Source organism: Trichoderma evansii (assembly GCF_050947405.1).
Source record: "Trichoderma evansii strain SZMC 28006 chromosome Unknown GGI43scaffold_15, whole genome shotgun sequence".
NCBI lineage: Eukaryota > Fungi > Ascomycota > Sordariomycetes > Hypocreales > Hypocreaceae > Trichoderma > Trichoderma evansii.
In genome coordinates, this window is record NW_028145191.1 from 293,740 (window position 1) to 319,837 (window position 26,098).

Genomic DNA, 26,098 nt, shown 5'->3' on the forward strand with positions numbered 1-26,098 from the left:
GCTCCAAGCTATATAGCAAACATCATCATCGTCAGCGGTGAATAAAAGCATTGTTTCTTGCCCTACAAATATTATATGGGTCGTGGTTAACAAGAGATTTTAATTGAATACTGGGAGCAGAGAAGCATACATATAAGCATAGCTCCGTCTAATAACACAAACAATAATAAGCAGCCCCACCACGAGATGCCATCAAGGCGGGCAGTGCCTACCAAGCCCTTTTTTCTCTTCAATTTCTTTTGTAGATTTTCTTCATTATTGGCACGAATTTGTAGATTTCATAAATTTTCACCCAAGAAAGCGTCACCTGGTGGTGGTCAAGTGAAACATTTTCCAGGGGTCTTTCTGCTCTAATGAAGAGGCCTCACCTACCTAGCAGGCAGGGCGAGAGGATCTATACTCTGCTCATGGCGATCACTCCAGCTAGTAGCCATATAAAGGAATATTGTATTTTCGCGAAACGGCTCGAAAAAAAATCACCGTTCGCACTTTTATCTTCCATATAACAATCACGCAAGAGTAGCAACCATGGACAGCAGAAGTTACCAAAATAAAGGCTATAAAAAGCCGGCTAGCGGCAGCACCTCCGCTAGTAGAGAACAGAGAGGATCGTCTTCCAGGTAAGCTAGATATCAATCAAGATGAGAAAAGTGCAACATTATTGATAACGTGATACAGCTCTAAGAATAGCTCTCAAAGCTACTCCATGAACAGGTACCTGAAAACTCCCGAGCGTCATGAAACGTGGGACTGGGAACAGAAAGCCAAGCGGAGGAGCGACAAGAACCACCGCCTATAAGAGAAGCATATCATTTCAAATAACCAAGACTATCGTCTTGCATCCGTAATGAAGTATGAAACCTAGCCTATCATGCCATCGTATCATCATTTGAAAGCATTATCTGCCTATCAGAGAAGCTAATTAACTAACGCAGCTATAGTATGCCACCAATACGCCTTTGAAGGAAACGCAATTCCGTATACCAACTATTTAACACATGAATCATCGGGTTTGCATCGCGCAACTCTGATTTTTGCATCATATATGGCTGGATCACATATGATTAACTCAATTTCTTTTTCTCTTTTTGTTCAAATACCCTCATGCAGCTTCACCTTTGAAATCAGCCCGTTGTAAGCCAAGCCAATCCCACAGCTTCGTGTCTGCCTCTACTGGCGCAGGCATGCTTCCCAAATACTCCACCCCCAGGATAGACTTCGCAGCATCCCATGACTTTTCCACTCCAAAATATTTCTGGAAGATCTGACTCTTGATAGGTTTTTGCGAAACTGTTTGCGGCATCTCCTCTCCAGGACCAAGAACCTTCACCAACACAGGGAGCATGTATTTCGGCAGTGATTCGTTCATATCTCTTCGGAGGCGTTTGAGGTCAACTTTCTGGTAGGTATGCCTCTGCGCCTCATATTGCTCCGGAGTAAGTCGGACGACGGCCGCGCATATTTCCTTGGCTTCATGATCTGGCACGCCCAGAACGCAGGCTTCTGTCACGTAGGGAAGAGCTGTAAGTGCAACCTCGACTTGAACGCTGGGTATTCGATAGTGTCGAAACAGGATATCTAGAGAATACTAATCAGTATACTAGGTAACGCGATGTAACGAATTTGAAGATGAGAGGAGGTGCGAGCAGAGACGTACAGTCGGCATTGGCACGGCCAGAGAAGATATATTCACCATCCTTTAGCTCTGCAAAGTCCCCAGTCTTGAAATACCCTTCATCATCAAAAGCGGCTTTTGTTTTTTCTTCATCTCCAATGTAGCTTTGATAGCTTTATCAGTATATTTCCAATTTTTTACATTAGCACTGCTATTATCCAGACTTACTGCGTAAGCATGAAGGGGCTCTTGACACAGATTTCTCCGCGATCGCCATCTGTAAGCTTGACTTTGATGCCGGGAAACGCGACACCAATTGCATCCTGAATATCATGTTAGAATCTTCGTAGAATTAACTGAAAAGTGGAAGAAAAAGTGAAAAGCATACCGATCGCTCTGTGCCGTCAAGACACTTGAATGTTGCTAGGCCGCCGACCTCTGTTGATCCGTAAACATTGTTAAACGGCAGCCCAGTTCTATTCTTCCAAAATTTCAACACAGACGGCGAGACCATGGCGCCAGCGCAATGAATGACGCTAATATTCTTAAACGCTTTGATATACTCTTCCTGCTCGTCTTCGCTCTGTGCCTCCAACCACTCTTTCATCTCACGCAAGATGCCTGGTGTAAATCCTGTTCCAGTGATGTGGTGACTTCGCAAGATTTTCCAGATGGGTTCCACACCAGCTCGCTCCTTGAGTATGTGAACTTTCTTGCCGGTGAGCATGGGCTCAACTAAGCTGATTGCGCCACCAAGCCAATGAGGCGGTCGAAAGCAAACAGTCTGGCAGTGTGGAGGCGCATCGGGCTGGAATACCATGCAGATTCGAGGAAGGACGGCGCCCTTCGGAGGTCCAGTAGTACCAGATGTGAAAATAACCAGGCCGGGGCCGTGAGGGTCCATCTTGAGTGTCTCATCAATAGTGATATCAATTGCGTCCACTGGCTCGGCATCACATGAGATGGGTATAGCAACAGGCTTGGAATCAGTCGAGTTACCAGAGATGTTAGCAATTTTATTTGCTTTGTCGTAGCAACCTTTCCCAGCTAGTATACAGAGTGACTTTGCGCTGTTAACAAAGTATTGCGCCTCTTCTGGGAGAATACCAGAGCCTAGATGTTGCCATGAAGGTTAGCTTAATACATCCAATTATATAAAGACCGCACTATGCTGTGCGCAATATACGCACCAAATGGAATCGCCGCTCCTCCCAGTACTCGAGTCGCAAAGAAGGCCACAATGAACTCATAGCCGCTCAGTGTCAGCACAGCAACATATGGTGTTTCCTCTTTGAAGATGCCTCGTTCGCTAAACGCAGACGCTGGTAATTGCTGGCGCATAAGGTCGCGCATGGCCAAAATATCTGCTATAAGTTCCTCGAGGGTTTTCTCAAACCCGAATTGGTCATAGATGTACGGTCCTTGGCCGGCGCATCTCTTGACTGATCGGAGGAATTGGACCAGAAGTAAATCGTTGGGGAACTTGTCCTTCGCAGATCCGACCGCCATGGCTGCGGGAGGCTGTGATTGTTGATGCCGGTATATACTTGATTGGCTCTTTGCGCAAATAATAGTTATAGCAATAGTGGTAATAATGTAGAGAAGAGTATTAAATATATATACTATTTCGTATTGTCGTTAATAAATGCCGTATACGTCGTATATATATATATTTCAATCAATCAGTCAATCAACACCAGAAACGATGGTGCGTGAATTAGACGCTGAAAATGCCCTGTGAGAGGCTCGCACAAAGAGCACTAATAGAAGCAAGAGACAGCATCTGGCTAAAACGCAGCATGACAGCCGGCCAATGCCTGGAATTTATCGTTCTCAATCTCGTCTTCATCGTGAGAGAATTACAAGTCCGAATTCCAGCACATCATTCTAGCTCTCCCTCTTCCCACCCAACTCACTAATACACCTACGCCGAAAGAAACAGGGTCATCGGACTCGACCACGGAGAGCGTCCGAAAGGCCTGTTTGCTTGGCTTCATCCTTGCACCATGCAATGCAACCACGCTGCTCTGACAGGGTCTGGGAGCCGCCCGCGGCTCGAGCCCCAGTTTCCGTAGCTTTAGTCGGGTGCGGCCGATCGTCGTTATCGACTCTCAAAGAAAAGTCTGCGTAACTGTAACACAAGTCCAACGCCATGGCCCCCGAGTTTCGGATGTCTCGTTTCTCGTGGACCTATTGTCTGCTTCTCCGCACGTCTTGCGGTCTTCCTGTAGGGAGCCGAATCGAGGGAGCGTGATTCTGGCTCGCTGCTTATACCTCGCCTGATAGGCCTGAGAGAATCAAAACAAGCGGCACACAAGGGTGGAGAGGCGCGCATTTAACCACTAATTGTGGCGCCCGGCCTTGGATCGAATACAGTAACGCGGCAGCCTCATTGTCCCCGCATCCTAGGGCGGCGCACAAGCAAACGCGATGATGAGGCAAGACATCCCGAAGCCCCTGTTGCATCGAGGCCGAGGAAGCCAGCTGAACGCCTCAAACGAGCTCCAGCCCACTTCCGATCTACCAGCATCGTGTTCTACGAGTATAAGCTAGCATAACGCCACCGGCGCTGTAACCCATGACACATGGACACGACACGTCGACCTTTATCTATTGCTTCATTCTGCATTAGAGTCTTCTGGAAAAGCCAGGCGCCCGGCATCGACCTGTGACCGCCATTTTGCATGTTCAAACGCCGCCTTGACCAGCTGAATGAGCATAATGTCGCTTCCAGCAGGGCCCATGATGGAGCCACTAAAAGGACGGCTCTCTGCTCTATCGGTTACTCGCGAATGGTATGTCGTCTGTGCGACTGTTGTTAATTGTTAGTTGGCCCATTAAATGATTCGGGAGCATGAAAAGGAGAAGAATGAGTAAAGGGGCGGGAGTGAATATATCGGAGAAGGGGGGAAAGGAAGCTCACAAGGCACGATAAGATGTGGCAGTCCTAGAAGAGGAGCAAGTGTCCCAGACCCAATACCATTGATTCTGTTCGGTGTTCTAAATTACATTAGCTGCATGCACTGAATCCTTCATGCAATTTGGATAATTGTCAACACACTGTGGCAAGTCGTCGCGGTAATGCACTGTATGATGAGACCCGAAAGGGAGGATCATGATGCTATCGGAGCTTTGGAGTGTCGGCATGACGTTTTCGGCGAACCACGTCTTAAAGACTTCAATGCGCTCGCGGTGACTTTTTTCGTCTTCTGCGGACTCGTTTTCGCCGACATCCCTGGTAATGGTAATCCACTATTCAGCATATGCATCTTGGCCTGCCCGTCTTATCAGACGAACTACTAGGCTGCAGGGCGGGCAGTTGTCTGACTCCGTGGAGGACATACCATCTGAAACGGGGAGTTGCTTCGACATAAGGCGCACGCCCAAATTTCTCTTTGTAGCTTCGGCGAAAGTCTTCATACTGGTGATGGAAGTCGGCACAGAAGGAGCTGAAGGGAGCCTGAGTCATATTTAATAATGTTACTGCAGGAGATACTCGGCAGATATGCATGCAGTACTCACCTGCCTCATATATTCTTCAAGGCTCTGTCCATCTGCCTCGCTTGGCGGCTTAGAATCCCAAATCTCCGATATGCTTACTTTGTCAGCTTGGATGCCAAGGAGGCGCTCCAACGTAGCGACGAATTTGTCACGAAGAGCCTGATTTCCATCTGAGATTGAAACAACGTCCGAAGGGTAAAGGATGCGTTTGGGAAATGCGACCTTATCATCCGTAAAGTTTGATGCCGCTTGAACAAACTTGAGTAAATCTTTCAGGCTGCGACTCGAGAAGCCAGCCGCAGCATAACTCCTAGACAAAGGTAGTTATATAAGCATAATATTCATGGCATTAACGCCTCAGCTCTTTTTCTAACTTGACTTACTGGGAATCAATCTGCCATCCACCCAGAGGTATAGCACCGGCCGAAGATCGAATCGAGTATACACCATGGACACGCGCTTGCTCACGAACTCCATCAAAGCCTAGGCAGTTAGTAAGCTACTAATCCTTGAATCTCAAAGAATAAATCCTCCAAATCCACTTACCATCTTGTGCTATAGCATATTCCATCCAATCGTAACCACTCACACTGGCACCAGCACCAGCCGCGCTTCCACCTGAGTCTTGATATCCATCGCCCCTCGGATTCCATGGGGCCTTGACATCGACCCATTCTCTGCCAGAATCAAACTGTGACGACTTGGTTTTACCAACAATGATGGCACCCATATCAATTAGGCTTTCGATAAATTGTGCTGTCTCGGTTGCTTCAGCATCGTGCAGCTCAGTCCAGGCTCGGCTTGACAATGTCGTTCGAACACCTTTTAGTGACGCAGCGTCTGTGATGGAGATTCGGACTCCGGACAGAGGTTTGCGGATAGACGGCGCTGCGTGGTAGAGTCGAGACGGTACGGCAATAGACTTGAACAAACCATTGTCTGAGAGGGATGACAGCGCTTCATATCTGGATTCTCACATTAGATCAGGCACTTAGTCGGCCAGGCATGACCAACAGGACATACCCATCGTCAGTGTCATTTATGCTATTGGGAATAACTGCAACGGTAAATGCATCCAAGACGTCGTCATACAATCTCCAGGCCTGGTAAAGGTTCGGCCCATGAAGGAAATATGGACCAGAAGGCAAATCTCCAAAACCAGGCGTATCAGCTTCAGCCCCGTCTTCAGCCTCAATTTGCTTCAAGCTGACCACAGTCCTGCTGCTCCGGGGGCCTATATTCTGAACGAAGCCGATGGTGCTGTCTTTCTCTGGCTTTTCTACCAGGATACCCCCAAAATCAGACTGAAAAACGTCATCTACGGCTGCAAATAGATCCAAGATGCCGTCCACATCGCCGTTGATCTCGCTTGTCGTGAGGAGAGTAACTGGAATAAGTGCATCGGGATTGATCGTCTGCTCAATCGTGCCCTAAACAGAGTTGCTCAAAGTTAGCATAAAAGAGGTTGGGCCGAGTCATGGGTAGAGCTCTCGCAGCTGGCAATTGATGCGCCTCATCTTACCAATTTTTGAGGATGCAGCAAATACTGAGAGCCTGCAATGACGACGGTGAAGAGGTTCTTCATCGTAAAGTTGGGTGCTGGTTCTGCGTTGCTCTTGGGCCGCCAAAAGAGTGAGGATAATTGGGGATCTGCTTTCGAAGCCCCGCGGCTCCATCCGAGGTATTTAACCAGCTTGTCCCAATGATGCCAACCGAGAGAAGCACACCTCAGCTATGCTATGATGGCAAAAAATAAAAATAAAAGGAAAAGTCACAAGAACAGGAGACACGGGACACAACCGTTTATTGAAGCTCATTTCCTGCTGCTTTATACGTTGTGTCTCACTCTGAGCGCAGTGATTGGCTGCGAGCGCCGCAATCCCTGTCTGTAGGTCGCACATTTCCAGCCCGGATGCTACCTGTAAGTAAATTGGAGGAATGGCAACCTAGTGTTTTCTGATATTATCTGGGGCGCTGAGAATTCCAAGGGAAAATCATACTGTATGTGTATCAGTTACCAATGACTAGCATGCGAGCCTATTATTTACGTGTAATTACCTAAGGTCTACGTCGTCGCATCATGCCGTGAGCACTGCAGTCCTCTCAATACGAGCACCCTACATATACTCTACAGCACACACTCTTTATGCACCATAGGTAGTACTGGAGTAATGTATTCATTAATTACAACTATTGATTTGTATATGCATGTAAAATACAAAACGCCCATAATTATGGTCTATTCGCTAGGTAATTCGCCATCTGCTAGTACGCAAGCTCTCCCGTATGCTTCACCAACAGCTTCTTCTCCTCGACAATCTCCGATGAACGCTGCACAAGCTCTTCAACAGACCAATTAGCGCTAACATATCTTCCATTCAAAAATGCAGCTTCCTTGGTCGTTAGCCAGAGCGCGCATCCAGCAGCCAGCTCTGGCGTATCCTTGGAAAATCGAGCCAGCCAAGGGGGGGTTAACTCCGTCATGATGGTCCCCGGATGAATACTGACAGCTCGCACATTGGGGTTTTCTATTACAATAAATTGAGATAGCTGAGTCATGGCAAGTTTTGAGAGGGAATAGCTGGACTTTCCGGGCATGACGACAAAGCCCATTGCAGATGAGACATTGATAACGGTGGCCTCTTGAGTAGTACCAACAAGGTTGAGGAACTCATGGACCATGAGAAGGGCACCCTTCAAGTTAATTTCCTGGGGAAGAGTTAGCATTTGTAAAATTAACTTGCAATCTTTGTCAGTGCTTACAAAACCATCCCAAACGGCGGCCATCGAGGCAGAGCGCAGCGGCTTGCCCTCATCAGTGGCACCCGCGTTATTCACCAGCACATCAGCAGTTCCAAAAGTAGCTCGGATCTGCTCAAACACTGCCTTGACAGATGTCTCACTCCGAACATCGCACGCAAGAGGCAGGAACTGAGTCTTTGGAAACTCCTTTCCCAGCTCCTCAGCTGCCTCTTGCAACTGGTCGAGGCTGCGGGCAACAAGCACAACTCCTTTGGCTCCAGCCACAGCAAAGGAACGGGCAAATCCCTTGAACACGAAATAAGTAAGATACTCCCTGCCAGTTTATGGATAGTTTTATACCTTTCTCCCAATGCCCTTGCTTGCACCTGTGACAATTACGACTTTTCCCTCCTGTGATAGGGCAGGATTTGTTGGATCGATGGCGGGATATACATCTCGGTAAACTTGTTTGGTGAAAGCTTGAGATGTGACGACATAATCATCTGGAAGGTTCTTGAGATGATCAGCCATTTTTTTGAGCTTGAATTGAAATTTTTCCCCTTTTCTTTCCCTTTTTTGGTTGTTTATATTTAGAAACGGCTCAGATTATTTTGCTATAGCACTATATGTTAAAAGTCTTCCGGGGGCCTTATATACTTGTATATGGAATCATTTATCCAGTATTCCCTTTCAGGACACTTATACTCAGCCAATCACAGTTGATGATAAATACAATTCGTCCCTTTGACGTCTGTTTAGTTCAATCTTATCCACGTTCTCCCTTGACAACCCGGAAGAGTAGCAATATATGGCTTAACAGGCATTCATAAATAGTATTCAAGTGGGGGTTTTGTAGAAGCAAGTACCGCAACTTCCGGCGCTATACTATAGCGTTTATCGGCTATAATATAGCGCGCTTCTACACTATAAAGCTCCAGAGCTTTATGGACGCTATAGCATGTGAATCGTATGGAAAAGATCCATTGATGTCTTTTACGATACACATGCTATAGCGCCAGGTTCTTTACTATGGATGCTATAGCGTCCTTTTGTATTGATGATATAGCCCTATTTTGATTCACGTATCCATATTGAACACAGCGCGCCGATTTTGTAATATTTTAATAGGTAGGTAGTAGGTAAGCGTATGCGTAGGTACCGTTAGCTACTTGATCAATTCTCATGGCAATATTCATGCTAGCTGCAAATAGGAATAATATTTGCTGCTTGATCAAATCTCATGGCAATACATGTATTCATGCTAACTGCAAATAGGAATAATATTTGTTCATTGCCAATATATCTACAAATTAGGACATCATAGTCGTTTCATTGCCGCGGCGAAACCGGAGTGTTGCGGTCAAATCGATCGTCTCCTGGCGAATTTACCGCAAAACCCCGAATAAGTCCACTTCGAAGACTAAAGTCCGCTTCGGCTATCTCGACTATCGGATACAATTCAACGTATCAGATAGAACTTATCGGACACAGCTTCTATTTAATGATAGTGGATATGGACTAATAATATAATTAACGTTGCCATGATACCAAATTGCATCTATGATTCTAAGAGGATGATCCACAGCCGGGAAAATGACAAAAAATGAATCAGCCTAAGAAAAAAGTGAAAGAAATAGTGCTCGTGTTACTCTATTAAAATTGACGTATTAGCCGTAGTCAAAACTTGCGGTGAAAAAGTCGAGCCTTGCATCTTTCGATTTTATTACAAATGCTACAAAAGGGGGCTGCACCACGATTGAGTTGGACAACGAATAGGACTTTGCGCATACCTCATATGCTTCTCAGCCGTCAGACCACAGCCAGGATTATAGATATTTGAAATCATCTCTAGCCTATGAGCATGCCTATTATCCTTTGTAAGCAAGCTTTGGTGACAAAAGGGTTAGCTTTAGCAGCCACTCTGGTCGACTATAACCAATACGGCATATTCTACTCCTACTCCCAACATGGTTATAGTAGTTAAAGGGTAGGAACATGCTATTTTTTATTTTAGAATTATTGATTTCTCGTTCGCTATTCTCTGCTAAAGATCGCGTGTTATAATGAAGATGTAATATGTGAGTGAAAATCGAATCCATCTATCTAACTCTAGTCTTTCTCATTCTACTCTATTCTTGGATATACTCTATGTTCTTGATAATTCTAATAGCTACACAACAAGTAGACTAACAATCATAGAGCTCGGCAATCGAGAAAATTCAAAACGATTCATAGTACCGCAAGCTGGTTGATCATAGGGTTGGCCGCATCGAAAGCCTCCTTGGCGTTCGCCTTGGGGGGGTAGATGATACATCCATTGATCCAGGCCTTAATCTCCTTTGCCGGTCCAGCTGACTTGACGACTTTTCGATCCCATCCATCGCATACGACGGCTCCCCAACCACCAAGATCGAGGCATGTTCCATAAGCGGGTTGGAGGTAGGGCTCGCCGGGAAGTTTAAGAAGATCGGCAGCAACATTGTAGCCGCACGAGCGGCCAAGAGGGATAGCATGCTGGCACGACATCATCGTACGGTTACCCTTATCGTCCGTTTGGGCGCAAGCTGCATCACCAGTGGCGAACACGTCGGGAGTTGACGGAACGCGAAGGTCACGGTCGACAATCAGCCTTCCTCGCCCGTCCGTCTCGCCGGGAATCTGCTTTGTCAATGTTGTGGCCTCCACTCCAGCAGTCCAAACAACGGTCCGGGCGTCAATTCGCTCTCCAGAAGAAGTAACAACGCCGCTGGCATCAATCGAGGCAACGGCAATGCCAAGCTTAGTTTCAACTTCGAGATCACTAAGAGCCTGAGTGATAATCGGGCGAGGATTCTCTCCCAAGTCGGGCCCAATTACATCTGACTTCTCGACAACAACGACTCTCACTTTCTCTCCCATTCCCAGAATAGCCCGTAAGCGCCGAGGCAGCTCCGCGGCAAGCTCGACGCCAGTGAATCCGCCACCGCACACAACAACAGTATTTCGTTCGGGGCTCGAGGGCAGAGATGCCAAGCGTTTAAGATGAGCCTCCAAATCGGCCGCATCGGCGATATTATCAATGCTGAAAGCGTGTTCTCTAAGACCGGAGATGTTTGGCTTCACCAGACGACTGCCGGCAGCCAGAACCAGCCTATCGTATGAGAGATTCGAGCGTTCGCCCGTAGGACTGACCACCTCCACTTGCTTATCCTTGGTCCGGATCACGTCAACAACTCCTCGAGTGAAGCGGACACCCGTAGCGTTCAAAAGTTCTTCTAGTGGCGCGGACATGCCAGCAGCGTTGGCCTCGTATAGACGCGGCTTAGTCACGAGCTTAGGCTCAGGGGCAACAATGACAACGTCGATGCCATTGCCAACGCGGTCTTTGTTTTGCTCGATGAGTCTCCTGGCGGATAGCGCGCTGTAAAGGCCGGAGAAACCAGAACCAACGATGATGATCTTTTGAGCCATGTTGGAGTATATAGAAATAGTAAGTTGTGAAGATGTATTCAAAACGATGAGTTGATATTTTTTGATTTTATTGCATGGAGTCGCTATCGAAAGAAAGCTCCCACCAACCCTTTTTTATAAATAATTGCCACCACACTGCAGCCCACCAAGAAATATAAATATGATTCAAACATATCCCGAAACATTTTGATACACGAAGAATTGCGCAATTGAAAAGCCTTTGCCATTCTGGCGCTTGTAGTCTCCCAAGCTAAACGGATACCCGAGCGGGTGGCTATTGTTGTACTATGGGGGCCCCGAGCCAAGATAACCAAATTAGTTGATAACCGCCTTTTCAGTTTACAGAGAGGACCCATGACACAATTTTGCCTCCGGCGGGAGTTAATTTCAGGGACAAAAAGTGTCAAGCACTTGGTCTTGCGGAAGTATCTAATTATATGACTATCTACCAGTGTTTTAGTTTTTTTCTCTCTCTGAAGATGCTATGAACAAGAATAAGGTTCTTAGAGCGGCCCGTCAAGTATTTGTCACTGGGCAGGTTAGTAAGCTTTACAAAGGCGGGAACCGGTCCCGATCACCCTTAAACGCTGTTCGTGGAATATGAATTCCGCCGTTAATAAGCCGGCTAGAGCGGTTGTCGCTTGAATATCGCTGTTGGGGTTCATATTCTTGCGTTAGCCGACAAGCGAAATATGGAGTACAGGGATCAAGGGCTTTGCCGCATTGGGAGTTTGTAAGAGATAGTTGCAAACATCTTGAGCCGGGAGTTTCACAATACGAAGTAAGAGAGTGGAAGGGAGAAATTTAAATAATATGGCAGCATAAACTAAGAAAGAAACGGTTGGTATTGTTCCCCTATAGTTCTCTCTCAATACAAGTTTTTACGAAGCTGTTTTTTTTTTGTTTTTTTTTGTTTTTTTTCTAGTAGCTTAATGTTAAGCAAATATGGTTAGTTGCTGTTAGGGTTTACCGCAAGTATTCTCAACTCACTCCGCGGAGACTCGCATATGTGCAGGTCAGCATGAATAATACAAAATCACATATTTCCTAGCACGTAGTTGTACCCATGGATAGAATTTCATGTTCTCAGCACTAATAGAAACTTATAAGAAGTTTGTAGCCCTACATCCTATTTTTTCCGAGCTGTGACTCAAGCATAGTATCAGCTGCGCACAGTACGCGTATATATCACTACGCCGACAGCCATTGGGGCGAAAGCGCCGTATTGGCGGCCTTCAATTTTTCAACAACATCTTATCAATCTCAGCGCAATTCTTCGCGCGACCGGTCGGTCCGCTTAGAATCCTTCCGTCTAGTTAAGCAACAGCCCAGTTTTAGCATCTCCGGCCGAAAAATTACAAGGAAAAAGGTTGATATAAGCTTCTATCGCTGGCGGGTAATCGGCGGTTGCGGATACCCGGATCGGATACCCGGCGGTTCCAAAACGGTATACAACGTGCTGGACCCCGAACCCCCAACGTCGCTAATTACCCTCTTTATATCCCTATTGTACTTTGACACCTCATAGGACTGGTATCGCATTGCCTTTCTCTCTGCCTAGTGGGTGTCTACCCGCGTTATCGTGGATATCCGCCCTTTTTTTTGATTACCAGCCCCTCGATCCAGTGACCTAGACGGCATCAAATTGCCGCCAGCAAATCAAATCACGGTCCACCATCAACCCAGCCTGCCAGTTATCATGCCAAGGGACAGGGAGAGGGAACCAAACACAGAGGCCTCACGGCGGCCGTCTGTGAGCAAGACTGACTCCCCCAAAGGAGGATCCGGATCCCGCGTATCGCTAGCCTGTCTGCCCTGCAGGAGCCGCCATGTCCGTTGTGATGCAGTGAAGCCGCGGTGCAATCGCTGCTGTGAGGAGGACAAGGAATGCAGCTATACAAAGTCGAGGCGAGGAGGCCTTGACAGAGCAGCGCTGGCAGCTCGCCGCAGTCAAATTGCCGCGCTAGCTGCAGCGAAGAACGGCGGACATCTCTCTCCAGCCGGCAGCGTTGACGGGGGGAGCAGCACGCCTGATGTTTTGATGGACAGGGATGATTCACAAGCTCCGTTGGGCGTGCTTGGGGATAGCTTAATGGTACATCAGCCGCTGGATCCCAGTCTTTTCACTCCTCCGGATGATTCGTGGTCGTCGTCTAGCGTTGTTCTGCCTACATCAGACCTACAATCCATCGATATCACCAGCGATGCCTTCATTGATGCCTATTATAACTGCTTCCACCGCTATCATCCTTGCGTGCTTCCCCGGAGATTTCTCGAGCGGTATTTACAGGATCCAATCCGACAAAATGAGCTAAAGCCGCTGGTCTACTTGATGCGCTTTGTCGGCAGCATCTACCTAAGCTCTCAAAAGTCCTCACTGCGGCCAAAGTGCTCTCAGCTGGAAGAATTGATGTCCTCGACGCTTACCCACATGCCGACGACGTCGATGAATTTCTTCATGGTTCAGTGTCATCTCATCTATTCCATCTGCTTGTACTGGCGCGGAAATGTTCCCAAGTCACGACTGCATATGGGCATGGCGAGACAGCTAGCGCTGGACCTGGGCATGCACCGCCGCGAATTCGCAATAGATCACGGCAACGGTGACCCTGTTTTGGAAGAATCATGGCGACGGACCTGGTGGCAGGTATACATTGTTGACGCAATGTATTCCGCTATCAAGAGAAATGCCGACTTCCCATCGTATCATGTCCAATCAACAACAGACCTCCCATGCGAGGAAGAAGACTACGAGCGTGGGGTGAGTAAATATTGCTTTATTTACGTATAGATTTATAAAATAACTAATTCTCCCAAGGCTATTCCTCGTCCAAGGACGTGGGAGGAGTTTGACTCTCGAGAGTTCCTCTCCGAAGACGTAGTCTTTTCATCCTTTGCTTACCTCATCGGAGGCATCCGCGGCATGGCCTCAGCCATGTTCAGAGCACTCTCACTGGAAAAGAATTCATCTGATGCTGGCGGCTCTTCGCCCAAAGTGTTGGAATCTGTCGATTCAATCATCGAAGGGTGGGTTCTCCTTTTGCCAGAGTCAAAACGAGATATCTTCTCGGCAGACGGTCAGATTGATGAGCTACTTTTCCAAGCCATGATGGCTCTCCATGCGTTAGTATTTCCAGCCAGTCTATCAAGGATCTAATACTAACATGATATTGCCACTGCAGAACAACCGTAGGTCTCCACAGACCATTTTCAAACTGTGCATTCGATCCTCTAGAATGCATCTCGAGCTGCTCCGCGCCCCCACCAGCAGGCTCTCGCTCCGATAACAATGAATTCAGAAGCATCCACACTATCAAATGCATCCGCGCGGCCGAGGCGCAAATCGGCCTCCTCGCCCTGCCCACAAAACCATGCAGCCATACGCCATTCGTAGTTTGCATGCTCACCACAGGGACGCTCTCTCTCCTCGCCGCCTGCCGATACACCCTCCGAGGCCAAAAACTCGCCGTGGCGCGTGACCAGATTCGCATGAGCATCGGCTGCCACAAGGCAATGGCGAATGTATGGTCCCAGGCTGGAAGCAACCTGCACGAAGTCCAAGCCATTGCCTGCGAAGTCTTGGGACTCCCTATGGGGAATAATAATAATAAACCGACCAAACCACCACTTAATCAGATGTCTTCAAGCCCAGAGCCGCTACCGATTGCAGATCCGAATCTTAACGATGTGTCTTGCGCCAGTGATGCCCTAAACTCAATGGCGATGGACAATTTGCAGGCATATTGGAATATGGCGACCATACAGCCAGATATGTCCTTTTCATGGTGGGCAGGTGGAGATGAAAACGTATAAGTAATGAGTATAAAAATGAAATAATTCATAATTTGCATTTTGGCGTTGGACGAGATGGAACAAACACTCGACTCTATCATAACATGGCACGGAGCAATATTTTACCAGGAAGAGGGACACGAATACGAATTAAGGGAATAATAATATTTATAGTAATAGCCGTAGACTTCATAAAAAGCGATAAAAAGCGATAATCTATACGTCTTGATTCGGCAAGAGAAGGCTGAAGCTCCGTCAGCTCACTCCCAACGGGTAATTTGCAGACACGTCAGAATCAGACACGTTAGAATGTGATCTCGACACAAAAAGATATATTTGTTCACAGTGGACAGGTGGAGATGACCTATAAGTAATATATTAAAAGGAGATAGGTTAACTATTTCTCTTTTGGTGTTAGAGAGACAGAACAAACGCTCTAAAGGCGGTCAAAAATCCTAACCGCAGTTACATTCCGCACAGTCATGGTAGCTTTGAACTGCTTCTCTCCAAATTCGCGAACAGTGATAATGATATTACCGCTGCCATCTACCGGTGTTTGCACCTGGGTCCACTTATTGCCATCTTGAGTTATGAGACTCTTGACTCTGGCATCATAAATGTTAATATCATCAAATTCCTCGCCCATTGCAAACTTGATTCGTCTTTGCTGCAATCCAACTTGTATCGTCATATGCCACATGTCCCCGTCCTTGCTGATAGTAAATGTTGGTTTGGCAGCCTCTATTATTTTGCGCTTGAGAGCTCCTACGCCTACTATAAAGTAAGTGCATATTCAATATAAGTAAGCATAATTCTATAAAAAGAATTTTACCTAGCTCTGAGAGGAATCCGTCAAGGTTCTCGTTCTTTGATAGTCTGTAGCTTCCATTGAAGATATCAGACATCTTTAAATATGTGATAATGTAATTGCTTATTAGCTTGGTGTAAAGGTAAAAGAAGATGCAGCTATAGTTTATCGTACGACTTCTTCGCTCCATTTATATAGTTAAAATAGTAGGCAAGGAGGTGAGAACCAGACTATGAAAGTGCATTTTGTTTGTTTGCACTGACGTAAGCTGAGTTAATCTGAGACATTATACTGCAATATCACCTCGGTGTAGTCGCCCTGCATGGCCCTAGGTCGCCCTGCCTTGAGTACGTGGCAGTATTTAACTATTAGGGTAAAATCCCCTGTAAGATCCCGTTTATTTTTATAGGCCTGTTAGCAAGTGGCCTTCTTTTACATAATAGCATAGTTCTGTAAATATATAGAGGATAGGTGGAGATAATATATAAGTATACATTAAAACAGATTAGTAATAAATGTCACCACTGAGGTCAATAGAGACTTAGTGTATCGCACTGCAATCTTATTGTGAATAGTGTGTTAACAACTGACTATCTAAGTTATCTAAATGAGTGTAAGAAGTGAACTTATATATCCAGTCAGTCTGGACGGAATTGAGGAGATATTTCGCGATCCATTTCTGATTGGCTCCGCAGATTATAGTTAATCCGGGCACGCCTACTTTGTATGCCCATTGTCGCGACTATAAGAGCCAGTGCGTTTAAAAATCAAAACAGTAGCTGGTCTCGAATCGTAATTCCCATCCTTCAAACGTATGATACGTTTTAACTCCTTCTCTTCAAATTCCCAAGTAGTAGTAATATCTCTCTAAAAAAATTTGTGCTGTTTCACAGGTACTTGTGTCTGTAACCACGAATTCCCCTGCTGAATTATTCGAGTTTTGAAGTCAATAACAAATCTGTTGATTAAATTTGCAGAAGCATATCTGCTGATTTGATCAAATTCTTGTCCCATCTTAAATTCAGAGTGTTCTCCCAATAAGAAAGGGAAAGAGTCCGACGAGGGACCATATTCATTAACAAACCATCCGTCGCCGACCTTTGCAATTTCCGTTTTTATCCTCGCAGTGTATAGTACTCTTCGGGTAGTAAAATCTCCACCCGCTAAATAATAAGAGCAAATCCAGTATAAGCATGACTGTATAAAATACTTCCAAGATATAAGTTTCGAGGAACCTGTCATAGTTCTCTCTCCCCACCAGTTCATAGTTTCCAGTAAAATCATGAGCCACCATCGCATATTTTATAACATAATTACACTTAAAGATACAGTTTAATTAGCCTAGTTAAGGTATAAAGAAGAAGAAGCTATAATTCCAGGCTTGGCTGAATGGTCATTTATTTATACAGGGGTAACAGTAGGCATGATGATGAGAGTGGATAGTAATACTTTGTCTAATCTGTAGGCACTTCAGAAAGGATACTTATATTATTTATTTACACTGACGTGAGCTGGGTAAACCTGAGACAGCATATTACTATACTCTATCTCAGTGTGTGACAGTCTTTGACTTGGCTTGGCTCAGGATATTTGTTACAGTAACCTACGTTATCTAAACAAGCCAGACTTTGATTCTACTATGTGATCTCGCCCCATTTATAAGACAGTGTTTATTTGATCTCCATTGACGGACTTGGCTCAGGCCCGCTGAGAAGTGCTATCCGCTAAATATACGCCGATGCACTCTGTCTGATCTGCAGTGACAGATCTGACTCAAGTTGCCTGATACGCTCTATCTGAGTAATAAACATAAGCCAACTTATGTGAACTGAAACGCGCTGTCCACTACCGCGAATACACTCCATTTGGCTTATAATAGTATACTCAACTTCAGTTAGCTGAGAAATGCTATCTGTTGAGCATTAGTGTGCCTTATCTAGCAATCTGAGTAATATATTTTAGATCCCTAGCTGCAGCTACGGCTGAGACTTTGTTCTGTAGAACGAAGCCCTCGCAGCTATATTGAATGGTTCCATCACCCGTTGTCACCTCGTCGCTCAACTAGCGGCAAAGTAGGTTTCTAGGCATAGACCAATTCAAAGGTGCGTTCCCTACTAGTCAACAAAGTGCTACTTACTTCTTATATACTTCATATTTAGCAATTATATACCTATTTTCACATGCTGTATAATTTTTCTTGGAATAATAAGGCAGTAAGAGAACATTGAAGCTCCATTACCAGAATGCTATAAGCCAGTACGTACCTCTTAGCATGTCACTTCTCAAAAGCCCCCACTTGCCGCTCCCACAGCTGTGGATTGCCGTCCGCCTAGTGGGGTCTTATCGGTTATCGATTACCCGCCAGCATGGAAATTTCAATCACAAAGTAAAATAGTACACCACCAAATCTTGGAATCACCATCACATCCAACCCCTCCACCTTGTATACCTATTTTTCCGCCATGGCAAAGACTCAGAAAGCAGGTTCGTAACATTTCCATTCCCGCCCCAACTCAGAACCAACTAACACACTCTCAAGCTCCCTCAAGGCGCTCCCGCGCCGCTCGCCGCGCAACATCCCCCTCCATCGACACCGACAAGTCTCTCAAGAACGCCACCCTCCCAGCCTCTTCATCCTCCACCGCCGCCCCCAGACCGTCCGTCCTCGCAGCGCGCCACAACGCCGGTGTCACCAAGAAGACCAGACGCGGCCGCGCCGTCTCTGCCAAGGGCCGCAGACGACAAGAAAAGGGCCTCGAAATGGCTGAGGCCGTCATCGAGCGCACGAGCAAGAAGCTGGAGAAGAGCTTCAGCAGGGCAAGGGTCGTGCAGTCCAGAGCCAAGAAGTGGGACGACATCAACAAGGATGCGCAGAAGAGCAAGGAGAATGCCTTTGCGGTGCTGATGCAGGATGGCGATGAGGAGGACAAGGAGGAGAGAGAGTGGGAGACGGATGAAGAGATGGATGGCGAAAATGCTAAAAAGGATACCGCTGCTCCTACTGCTTTTGCACCGCCAACATTGGCTGCACCGGTTCTGGGTGACGACGATGACGAGATTCTATAATGGGGTTTTTATGACTGGCAACAAAAATCATGGCGACTAATGGACTTTCTTTCTTCTTCTTTTCTTCGTGGGACTTGGGCGTTGTTGGCATTTAAAAAGGAGGGACTGGCATGATCATATTCGGAAGATGAATATGCAGCTCATCTAGAAAGTTTTGTTTTGTTTTGTGTTGAGGATGGGAATCCGCCTGGGATAGATTCTGCTATCAAAGTTCAAGACTATATGGGTTCTATACTTGTACACACTCATACATACATATACATATATATGCTTCTATTATACACAGGATACCCCAAAAAATACACCAATGCCACCACAATTTCCATCTATCCGTCAATCATGACCACCATTATACAATGCTCCGTAAATCACATCTCCTTCACTTCTTCACCCCCTCCAAATACAACCTCATCGTCCCTCCAACCTGTCCCTCTGGCTTCTTCGTCTCCCTCGCCCCCGCCGCCTCAATCTCCTCCTTGACCTTCTTCAGCACATCCTTTGCCTCATCCATCTCCACTGCCCTCCCGCCCTTCTTCTTGCCAATCATCAATTCCACCTTCATGCCCTTATTCAAAAACCCACCCATCTGCCTCAACTTTGTCGCCAAATCGTGTCCGCCAATCGCCCACGTCAGCTCCATCTCCTTTGTCTTGGCCTTTGCCGCTACAGCAGTCTTCTTCTTCTCCTTGAGCTGCTTCAGGCGCTCATACTCGTCGCGCTTATTGACAATCTTGCAGACGGCGAATTTCGCAGGAGTGTTGTTCTCCGCGTTGGCGGGTATGTACGGCGTAATCATGCGCAGCGACTCGCCTTCTTCCAGCTTCGTCAAGACGTAGCGCGTTGCGAGAGGACCCTCGGCGCTGCCATTATCAATCACCATGATCTGCGGATCGGTGATTTCGTGGTCCCACGGCGGACGGTCTCGACCAGATCGCTCAATGTCTTTCTGGGTGGTGAAGCGCCGGTCGTAGCCGCGGTCCTTGTCGTCTGCATTTTCGGAAGAAGCGCTTGTCGGGCCTTTATATCCACCTCTGTATGGCTTCGAAGCACCAGCGTATAACCTCAATTGGCGTTGGGCGGGTCGGAATTGGAAGGACGACGATGTGGAAGACAACGATATCGCGGACACGTGCGACAACAAGCTCTGTCGGGAAGCTTCGCAGGAGATTCTCGAGGCGACAGGTCGGGAGAGGACGAATCTCGCAGAGCCGCAGACGCAGCGAGAAGTGGCCATTGTTGGCGAGCCTTGTCAATTGAGGAGAGGCTGTAGGATGAGGAGAATCTCCAATTCAAAGCTGTAGCTGCTTGACAGCAGATGTACCAGCAATAGAGGGGGAGGATAGTGTCTGCAAGCCGTTAAGGGAAAATAGCGTCATAAGCTTACTGGACCCCTGGTGCACTAAGAATTGAATGGGCCAATTAGAGGCGTTCACTGTGAAAGGGTCCAGTAAGTACACTGATCTCGTACTTGCGAATGGCCTCATACTATCAACTACAATTTTGCATGCTTACAAAATCTCCGCCTCATCATAACGCATCTCAACTTATCTCATCTCATATAAACACATTTTCAGCTCTATTCTCGGATCCTTCATCTCGTCTCATTTTTTTCCTAATAAAACAATGAAGCCTCCACATCACCATCTCTCACTACCATAGCACACATAAATTCAAAATGATCTCCCACCTCATCGGACACCCCGTCCGCTTCGCCATCTCCACCCTCAAAATCACCTGCCTCGCCCACCTCACCCTCTCTCACCTCCTCCAAGTCTCCCCGGCCCAGGGCCCTTCCATGCTGCCCACCTTCACCGTCGATGGCGACTGGATCGCCGCCGACATGACCGCCCGCCTCGGCCGCCGCATCAAAGTCGGCGACCTCGTCCTCTACAAGATCCCCATCTTTGCCAGTCAGAACGGCGTCAAGCGCGTCATCGGCATGCCGGGTGACTACGTCTCACTGGGCACTCCCGGAGAGAGGGGCGAGGAGCAGATGATTCAGGTATGTAATATTGGATGAGAAGACTTTAGAAAAGTAGGAATATATGTACAGAGACTTAATAGTATCGCAGGTTCCGGAAGGACATTGCTGGATTGTTGGAGACAATCTTCCGGCTTCCCGAGATTCACGACAATTCGGCCCTCTACCACTTGCATTAATCCAAGGAAAGATAATCGGCAAGATCTTACCATGGAAAGACCGCCAATGGGCCAAAGATGGCCTTCTCAAAATAGACTCATAACATATACTCAGCTACTACAATTCGTCATTTAAAGATATCCATCAACTGTCCACGCTAGAATCCTATCAAAACATACACACATGGGGAGGGGCACGGCATCGTTGTACCAAGTAACGCATAGCATCATTAAAAAGTCCAGTCACCAGCATCTAGATAGACAAACGGGGGGTCAAACAGGCGAGCATTCGGGTGTCAAGCGTGTAAAAAATATCCTTGTCTAAGTACATTTGCTTTGCTCAAACCCAAACATCTCAAGTCCACCCTCATCATTGTGTTTGTTGTCTCTACTTTCATTCCAATGGGCATGCTGAACCGGTCGCAGTTCTTGGCTGCGTAATATGTTTTGTACAAAAGAAAAAAAATGAAAAGAAAAAAAGAAAAAAGAAGAGAAAAGGCAAACATCCGTCATCTTGGGAACATGGCACTTTGTCTTCCATGTCCCTCAGAATCACTCTTCTCCTTCGGATGATGTAAGCGACATCGTGGTCGTCTTCGTTAAACGGACTCTTTTTGAAATAGCACACGTCCTCGGGGAATTCTTCGCTAATTGGGGAGGTGAAAGTACCAAAACGAAAAAAATCAAGTCAAAAAAAGCCGCGGAAGCAAAAAGTGAGGAGGGTTGAAACCGTAAAGGCTTCTTCCCAGGAGAATTTCGAAGCTCGGATGTGAAGGCAAAGAGCCTCATGGCTTAGTCTGGAACAAAAAGCTTGAGACGCCTAGAACACCATCGCCCTCGCCATGCCACGCTGATCCTCCTCGCAATCTAGTTTACGGGATTTAAAGCAACACTTGTAAAAGTCAAATACCATCGCTCTCGGTGGGTCGGAAAAAAGCAATACGAGGCGAGGCTATTTAGCCTTCGATATGCGCCTTTGATTGGCTGCTCTGGCCCAGAAGCTCGAGGCATCGCTGCGCCAGGTTGATAACTTCGCCTTCGTCTTCCTCTTCCGCTTCAGGGTCCGCTTCAACTTGGCGGTTGGCAATGCCTCGAATGTTTTCGATGATGTCGTCGGCCTTTCCGATTTGGCCAATCAGGGTCTTGTCCTCAGATTCGAATAGCTGCAGCAGCGTCCAGACTGCAATGTGCTGGAAAGTGGCATCGCCAGACTGGAGGAATCGACACAGGTATCCGTGAACGCCACCGTTGGGCTCATTCCAGTTCTGGACGAAGATGGAGTAGTCGCCAACTAATGGTCAATGTTAGCTTGAGGGGACTAGAGATGGTAGCTAAGTAAAAAAGGTTGTGCACTCACCTTTAGAAGACAGGTTACCCAGGGCAGCAGCGCTGTTGCCCTGTACTTCGATGCTCTCCGAGTGGGTAAGAGGAATCAAAACATCGCATACTCCGAGATTCAACAGGTGAGATTTGAGGTCATCGCTCAAAGCAAGGACAGCAATGGCGGCTGTCATTTCCGATTGGACGGTAACGGGCACGTCCAAAACCAGCTGCTTGCACTTTTGCACAGCTCCGGCTTCCAAGACCAGCGCCTTATTGCGATCCGAGCTGGCAGCCAGGTTTCGTAGCGTTGAGATGGCGTGGCATTGGATTTCTTCGTTGTCGGTGGAGCCCAGGAGATCAACCAGGGGCTTCAAGAAGTTGGCCTCGATAATTGGAGACTCGTTCATGGGGTGGATGGAGATGTTGCGGATACAGGCGACGGCGGAGAGGATGAGAGGGAGGTATGATGACTGGAGGAGGCGTAGCAGTGGGTGTAGTCCGTTGGCTCGTACAATATCTAGCTGATACTTTTCGTCGGAGGCCAAATTTCGGAGGGCCAAAGCGGCCTGGCATTGTACCTTGGGCGAAGACGAGTCCATGAGATTTACGAGGGACTGGACGAGCTTTGCTTCTGAGGAAGCCAGCTTCCGCCTGTTGTTGGAATCAACGGCAATGTTACTCAGAGCGGTCGTACAATAGTATTGGACGTCGACATCTGGAGAAGACAGAAGCTGGACAAGGACGGGGATGGCGCCGGCGTTGACAAGCTGTTGCCGGTTCTCGTCTAATTCCAAGGTAGATTCGGTTAGCCTGAGAACATATCATCCGCACCAACAAAAAAAAATTAAGGCACAATAATTCTTTTCATGGAAATTAAAAATACGCACCAGAGTGTGTCATGTTCAGAAGAGCGCCAGTGGCATTCCTCTGGACTCGCATATCCTTGGACTTGGCCAGTCTGGTCAAGGGACCCAAAGCCCCTGACCGGGCAATCTTGGCCTTGTTCTCTTCGTGGGTAGCCAAGTTTGTGATGCATCCCACGGCGTTGCACTGGACTTCAACGTTGGGCGACAGCATCTGTCGGATTAGAGGAGTCAAGCCACCGAGCTGGACAATAAGGACTTTGTTTTCGGCTGTAGATGCGCGCACGCAGCAGTTAGAAATTTGCCCAGCATTGACATTGATGCAGAAGAGCTCGCTTACTGTTGACCGCGAGATTGCCAAGTGCTGCACTGGCCGCTCTCTGTACCTCGATATCGGGGCTCTGTAGCAAAAAGAGGATGGGCTCGAGAGTATCGCGATCGACTTCGCGGACGTCTGTGTAGTTTTTGGTCAGCACCTGCGTCACCGCCCTTGAGTGGCAGCTCCGGAAAAAGCTGCGAAAGCTCTCCGGCGGCACGGCATACCTCGTTCTGTGATTTCGGCAAAGGTCAAACTGGCGCTGCGTTGTAGATCAATGTTTTCGGAAAAGACCAGCGTGCTCAGGGCTCGGAGTGGTTCGCCAGAGAAGAAGTCGGTCTCGCCGCGCTGCATACGGGGTAGAGACAAGGTCAGTTTCGAAACACAACAAAGAGAGAGGAATGACGGCCAAGAGCATCGGCCATCATCATCATCATCATCATCATCATCAAAGCTTTGGATAGACGCACGTTTTCGAGGTACTGAAGCAGATCAGCGACCGCCTCTCGCTCGCTATCGGCGAGGGCTGGCTCGTAGAGGCCATCGCGGGCTCGCCCTAAAAACAAGGAATCCGCCGTTAGCAAAAGACGGCGAGATCAGATCCGGCGCCGGACTCACCTCCGCAGCATGTCGAGTGGCAAATACCCATGGCGGCAACGGCTGGGGTTTTTGATCGACTGTAGAGCGGGTGGGCGCAGAGGATGGGGAGAAGAGAGATGGGCGGAAATTGATGTTTTGGGAGGTTCTTTGTTGATGCTGCCGCCTTGCTTATTAGGCGGTGGTGATGGAGCTGCTACCGCTAGCGGCACCTCTAAATGGGCACAGCTACGGCACCTAATAACGGAGCCAAAGTACCTCTGCTGGGAGTGGATGGCGCTAGGGTACTTTTTGGGGAGTAGCAGTACCAGTATGGGCCACGGCAACGGGAGCGTGACGAAAGGGCGGGTCCTCGCAGCAGCTGCTTTTCCGCTTGGGCTGGCTGGGCCACTGGAACTAGAGCCTGGTTTGGCGTTGGGGCGCTACCGTCGATACTTTATCACTGGAGCAGCTGTAGAGAGCAGAAGTCGGTCGAGTTTTGTGGCAATTGGATCCAATACCCGCTGTATAGACGTCGTGCTGGTGCAATGCTGGAAGAAAGCCCGTGTACAGCTGATTTCACAGCACAACAAACAAAAAGGACGTGTTGATGAGGGGGGCAGCGAAATGGCAAGAAGAATCGGAGAGGCGATGCGGTGACGATGCAGCGATAATGCCCTTTCTTAAGATCCGATCCAAGGACAAGAGAAAAAAAAAGGGCAAGGGCTGGAAGGGACTGCTGCTGCATAACGACTTGTTAGGCACTTTTTGGGTTGCAGGGGGCGACTGAAAATCGTCAGAAAAAGAGAGGAGAGAGAGACATGGGGAGAGGTTGGCCTGTGACGGCGAGCGCAGCAGGTACTGTGTACTTATTATCCACATATCATCTTTATGTCTACATCAGGTACATTCTACTGCGCATTCCCCCAAATCATCTTCATTCCCCCCATGCCCAGGCCTTGCCAGGCGGCCCTCCTGCTTGGGCGCCTTTGGGGATAGTACGGAGCCTGCTGGCAGCACTAAGGCATTAGTCAAGGGCTCAGATAGGCGGGCTCTGGCGATAATGGCTGGCCCACTTGCGGTAAGAGTACGCGCCTGACTTCGTACATACTGTACATGGACGGGGACGGTTACGTTTATAATGCCTGGATAGAGGAGACCGAGATGGGGAGATGGGGTCTTCAGCAGCAGCAGAGTTTGGATCTAGCAGGACGAGTGCGGTAGAGTACCTGATACTTTGATAACGTCGCATCAGGTTCCCAGATGGGGTTCTGGACGAGTCATCAGGCATCCATCGCTTGGTGAATGGACAGCATTATGGACATACATACGTACACACGTACATTAGTCGTCCCAGGCGTATTAGTGACCATTGGTGAGCGGCATGATATCGATGAAACAAACCATGCAGCCCATTGTTGTACAAGATATGCTGCATATGCACAACAGAACAGCAAATACCTACTCTCTCTCCTCTTTTTCTTGGTCTTTCAAGGCTCCCGTACCCAGGCTCAGCGTCCATTGGCCCATTGCCTGGCCTCTTCTGAAATCTCTGCTCTGCGGCATGATTAAGTGCTCGGGATCCTACGTGTTCACGCCATGCCATACAAAGCGCAGTGCGATGCAAGCAAGGGTCTCTGCCAAGTGCCGTCTCATTCGCAGCGCCCGGGGCCTGATGAGCAGCTAGCCAGCAGAGCACCGCATCGATTGGAGGGGAGGCTCCGCAAACCACGTAGGTTCTGGCACAAGTACAGGCGTGGACGCACTCCGTCTGCGTCAATCAATGTAGAGTAGCGGACTGTAACCAGCTCGGCTGGGGCCTGCGAGTCCAGCTGTCATGGAGCCCATTGGTGCATGCTGCCGTTTGTCTGATTTTTTGGGATAAAACGGCGGCTACGACGATAATG

The 26,098-nt window shown here is 47.8% G+C and overlaps 10 protein-coding genes across 10 annotated transcripts; 3 read left to right on the forward strand and 7 right to left on the reverse strand.

The window, feature by feature from the left end:
* Positions 1–1,102: 1,102 nt before the first annotated feature.
* On the reverse strand, positions 1,103–3,124 carry GGI43DRAFT_385373 (class I adenylate-forming enzyme family protein; the record flags this gene model as incomplete). The annotated part of the gene is made up of 5 exons (XM_083203646.1): positions 1,103–1,578; positions 1,658–1,779; positions 1,844–1,938; positions 2,004–2,728; positions 2,806–3,124. The coding sequence occupies 5 exons, from the start codon at positions 3,122–3,124 to the stop codon at positions 1,103–1,105; spliced, it is 1,737 nt and encodes a 578-aa protein (XP_083058831.1).
* Positions 3,125–4,233: 1,109 nt separating this feature from the next.
* On the reverse strand, positions 4,234–6,701 carry GGI43DRAFT_423916 (amidase signature enzyme; the record flags this gene model as incomplete). Its single annotated transcript, XM_083208299.1, has 9 exons — positions 4,234–4,427; positions 4,539–4,615; positions 4,677–4,850; positions 4,960–5,075; positions 5,138–5,426; positions 5,500–5,599; positions 5,663–6,081; positions 6,140–6,546; positions 6,639–6,701. 9 exons carry the CDS (start codon positions 6,699–6,701, stop codon positions 4,234–4,236), a joined length of 1,839 nt encoding a protein of 612 aa, XP_083058832.1.
* Positions 6,702–7,381: 680 nt separating this feature from the next.
* GGI43DRAFT_423917 (SDR family NAD(P)-dependent oxidoreductase) lies at positions 7,382–8,389 on the reverse strand (the record flags this gene model as incomplete). The annotated part of the gene is made up of 3 exons (XM_083208300.1): positions 7,382–7,825; positions 7,880–8,164; positions 8,219–8,389. 3 exons carry the CDS (start codon positions 8,387–8,389, stop codon positions 7,382–7,384), a joined length of 900 nt encoding a protein of 299 aa, XP_083058833.1.
* A 1,698-nt stretch (positions 8,390–10,087) lies between these two features.
* On the reverse strand, positions 10,088–11,329 carry GGI43DRAFT_428675 (NAD(P)/FAD-dependent oxidoreductase; the record flags this gene model as incomplete). Its single annotated transcript, XM_083208999.1, has 1 exon — positions 10,088–11,329. Exon 1 carries the CDS (start codon positions 11,306–11,308, stop codon positions 10,088–10,090), a length of 1,221 nt encoding a protein of 406 aa, XP_083058834.1. The 5' UTR covers positions 11,309–11,329.
* A 1,092-nt stretch (positions 11,330–12,421) lies between these two features.
* Positions 12,422–15,433, forward strand: GGI43DRAFT_95899 (uncharacterized protein). The gene is made up of 3 exons (XM_083210576.1): positions 12,422–14,069; positions 14,127–14,431; positions 14,491–15,433. Exons 1-3 carry the CDS (start codon positions 13,008–13,010, stop codon positions 15,119–15,121), a joined length of 1,998 nt encoding a protein of 665 aa, XP_083058835.1. The 5' UTR covers positions 12,422–13,007; the 3' UTR covers positions 15,122–15,433.
* A 103-nt stretch (positions 15,434–15,536) lies between these two features.
* Positions 15,537–16,005, reverse strand: GGI43DRAFT_385378 (lipocalin/fatty-acid binding family protein; the record flags this gene model as incomplete). The annotated part of the gene is made up of 2 exons (XM_083203647.1): positions 15,537–15,871; positions 15,933–16,005. The coding sequence occupies 2 exons, from the start codon at positions 16,003–16,005 to the stop codon at positions 15,537–15,539; spliced, it is 408 nt and encodes a 135-aa protein (XP_083058836.1).
* A 2,311-nt stretch (positions 16,006–18,316) lies between these two features.
* Positions 18,317–19,164, forward strand: GGI43DRAFT_96030 (Alb1-domain-containing protein). The gene is made up of 2 exons (XM_083210582.1): positions 18,317–18,392; positions 18,448–19,164. The coding sequence occupies exons 1-2, from the start codon at positions 18,371–18,373 to the stop codon at positions 18,972–18,974; spliced, it is 549 nt and encodes a 182-aa protein (XP_083058837.1). The 5' UTR covers positions 18,317–18,370; the 3' UTR covers positions 18,975–19,164.
* Positions 19,060–20,463, reverse strand: GGI43DRAFT_95913 (uncharacterized protein). The gene has a single exon (XM_083210577.1). The coding sequence runs from the start codon at positions 20,206–20,208 to the stop codon at positions 19,354–19,356; it is 855 nt and encodes a 284-aa protein (XP_083058838.1). The 5' UTR covers positions 20,209–20,463; the 3' UTR covers positions 19,060–19,353.
* Position 20,464: 1 nt separating this feature from the next.
* GGI43DRAFT_96032 (endopeptidase catalytic subunit IMP1) lies at positions 20,465–21,441 on the forward strand. Its single transcript, XM_083210583.1, has 2 exons — positions 20,465–20,976; positions 21,047–21,441. Exons 1-2 carry the CDS (start codon positions 20,650–20,652, stop codon positions 21,215–21,217), a joined length of 498 nt encoding a protein of 165 aa, XP_083058839.1. The 5' UTR covers positions 20,465–20,649; the 3' UTR covers positions 21,218–21,441.
* Positions 21,442–21,985: 544 nt separating this feature from the next.
* Positions 21,986–24,517, reverse strand: GGI43DRAFT_95922 (protein anchor VAC8). The gene is made up of 7 exons (XM_083210579.1): positions 24,234–24,517; positions 24,086–24,171; positions 23,843–23,963; positions 23,640–23,753; positions 23,324–23,569; positions 22,471–23,220; positions 21,986–22,404 (listed from the first exon to the last, which is right to left on the reverse strand). The coding sequence occupies exons 1-7, from the start codon at positions 24,262–24,264 to the stop codon at positions 22,070–22,072; spliced, it is 1,683 nt and encodes a 560-aa protein (XP_083058840.1). The 5' UTR covers positions 24,265–24,517; the 3' UTR covers positions 21,986–22,069.
* Positions 24,518–26,098: the final 1,581 nt, after the last annotated feature.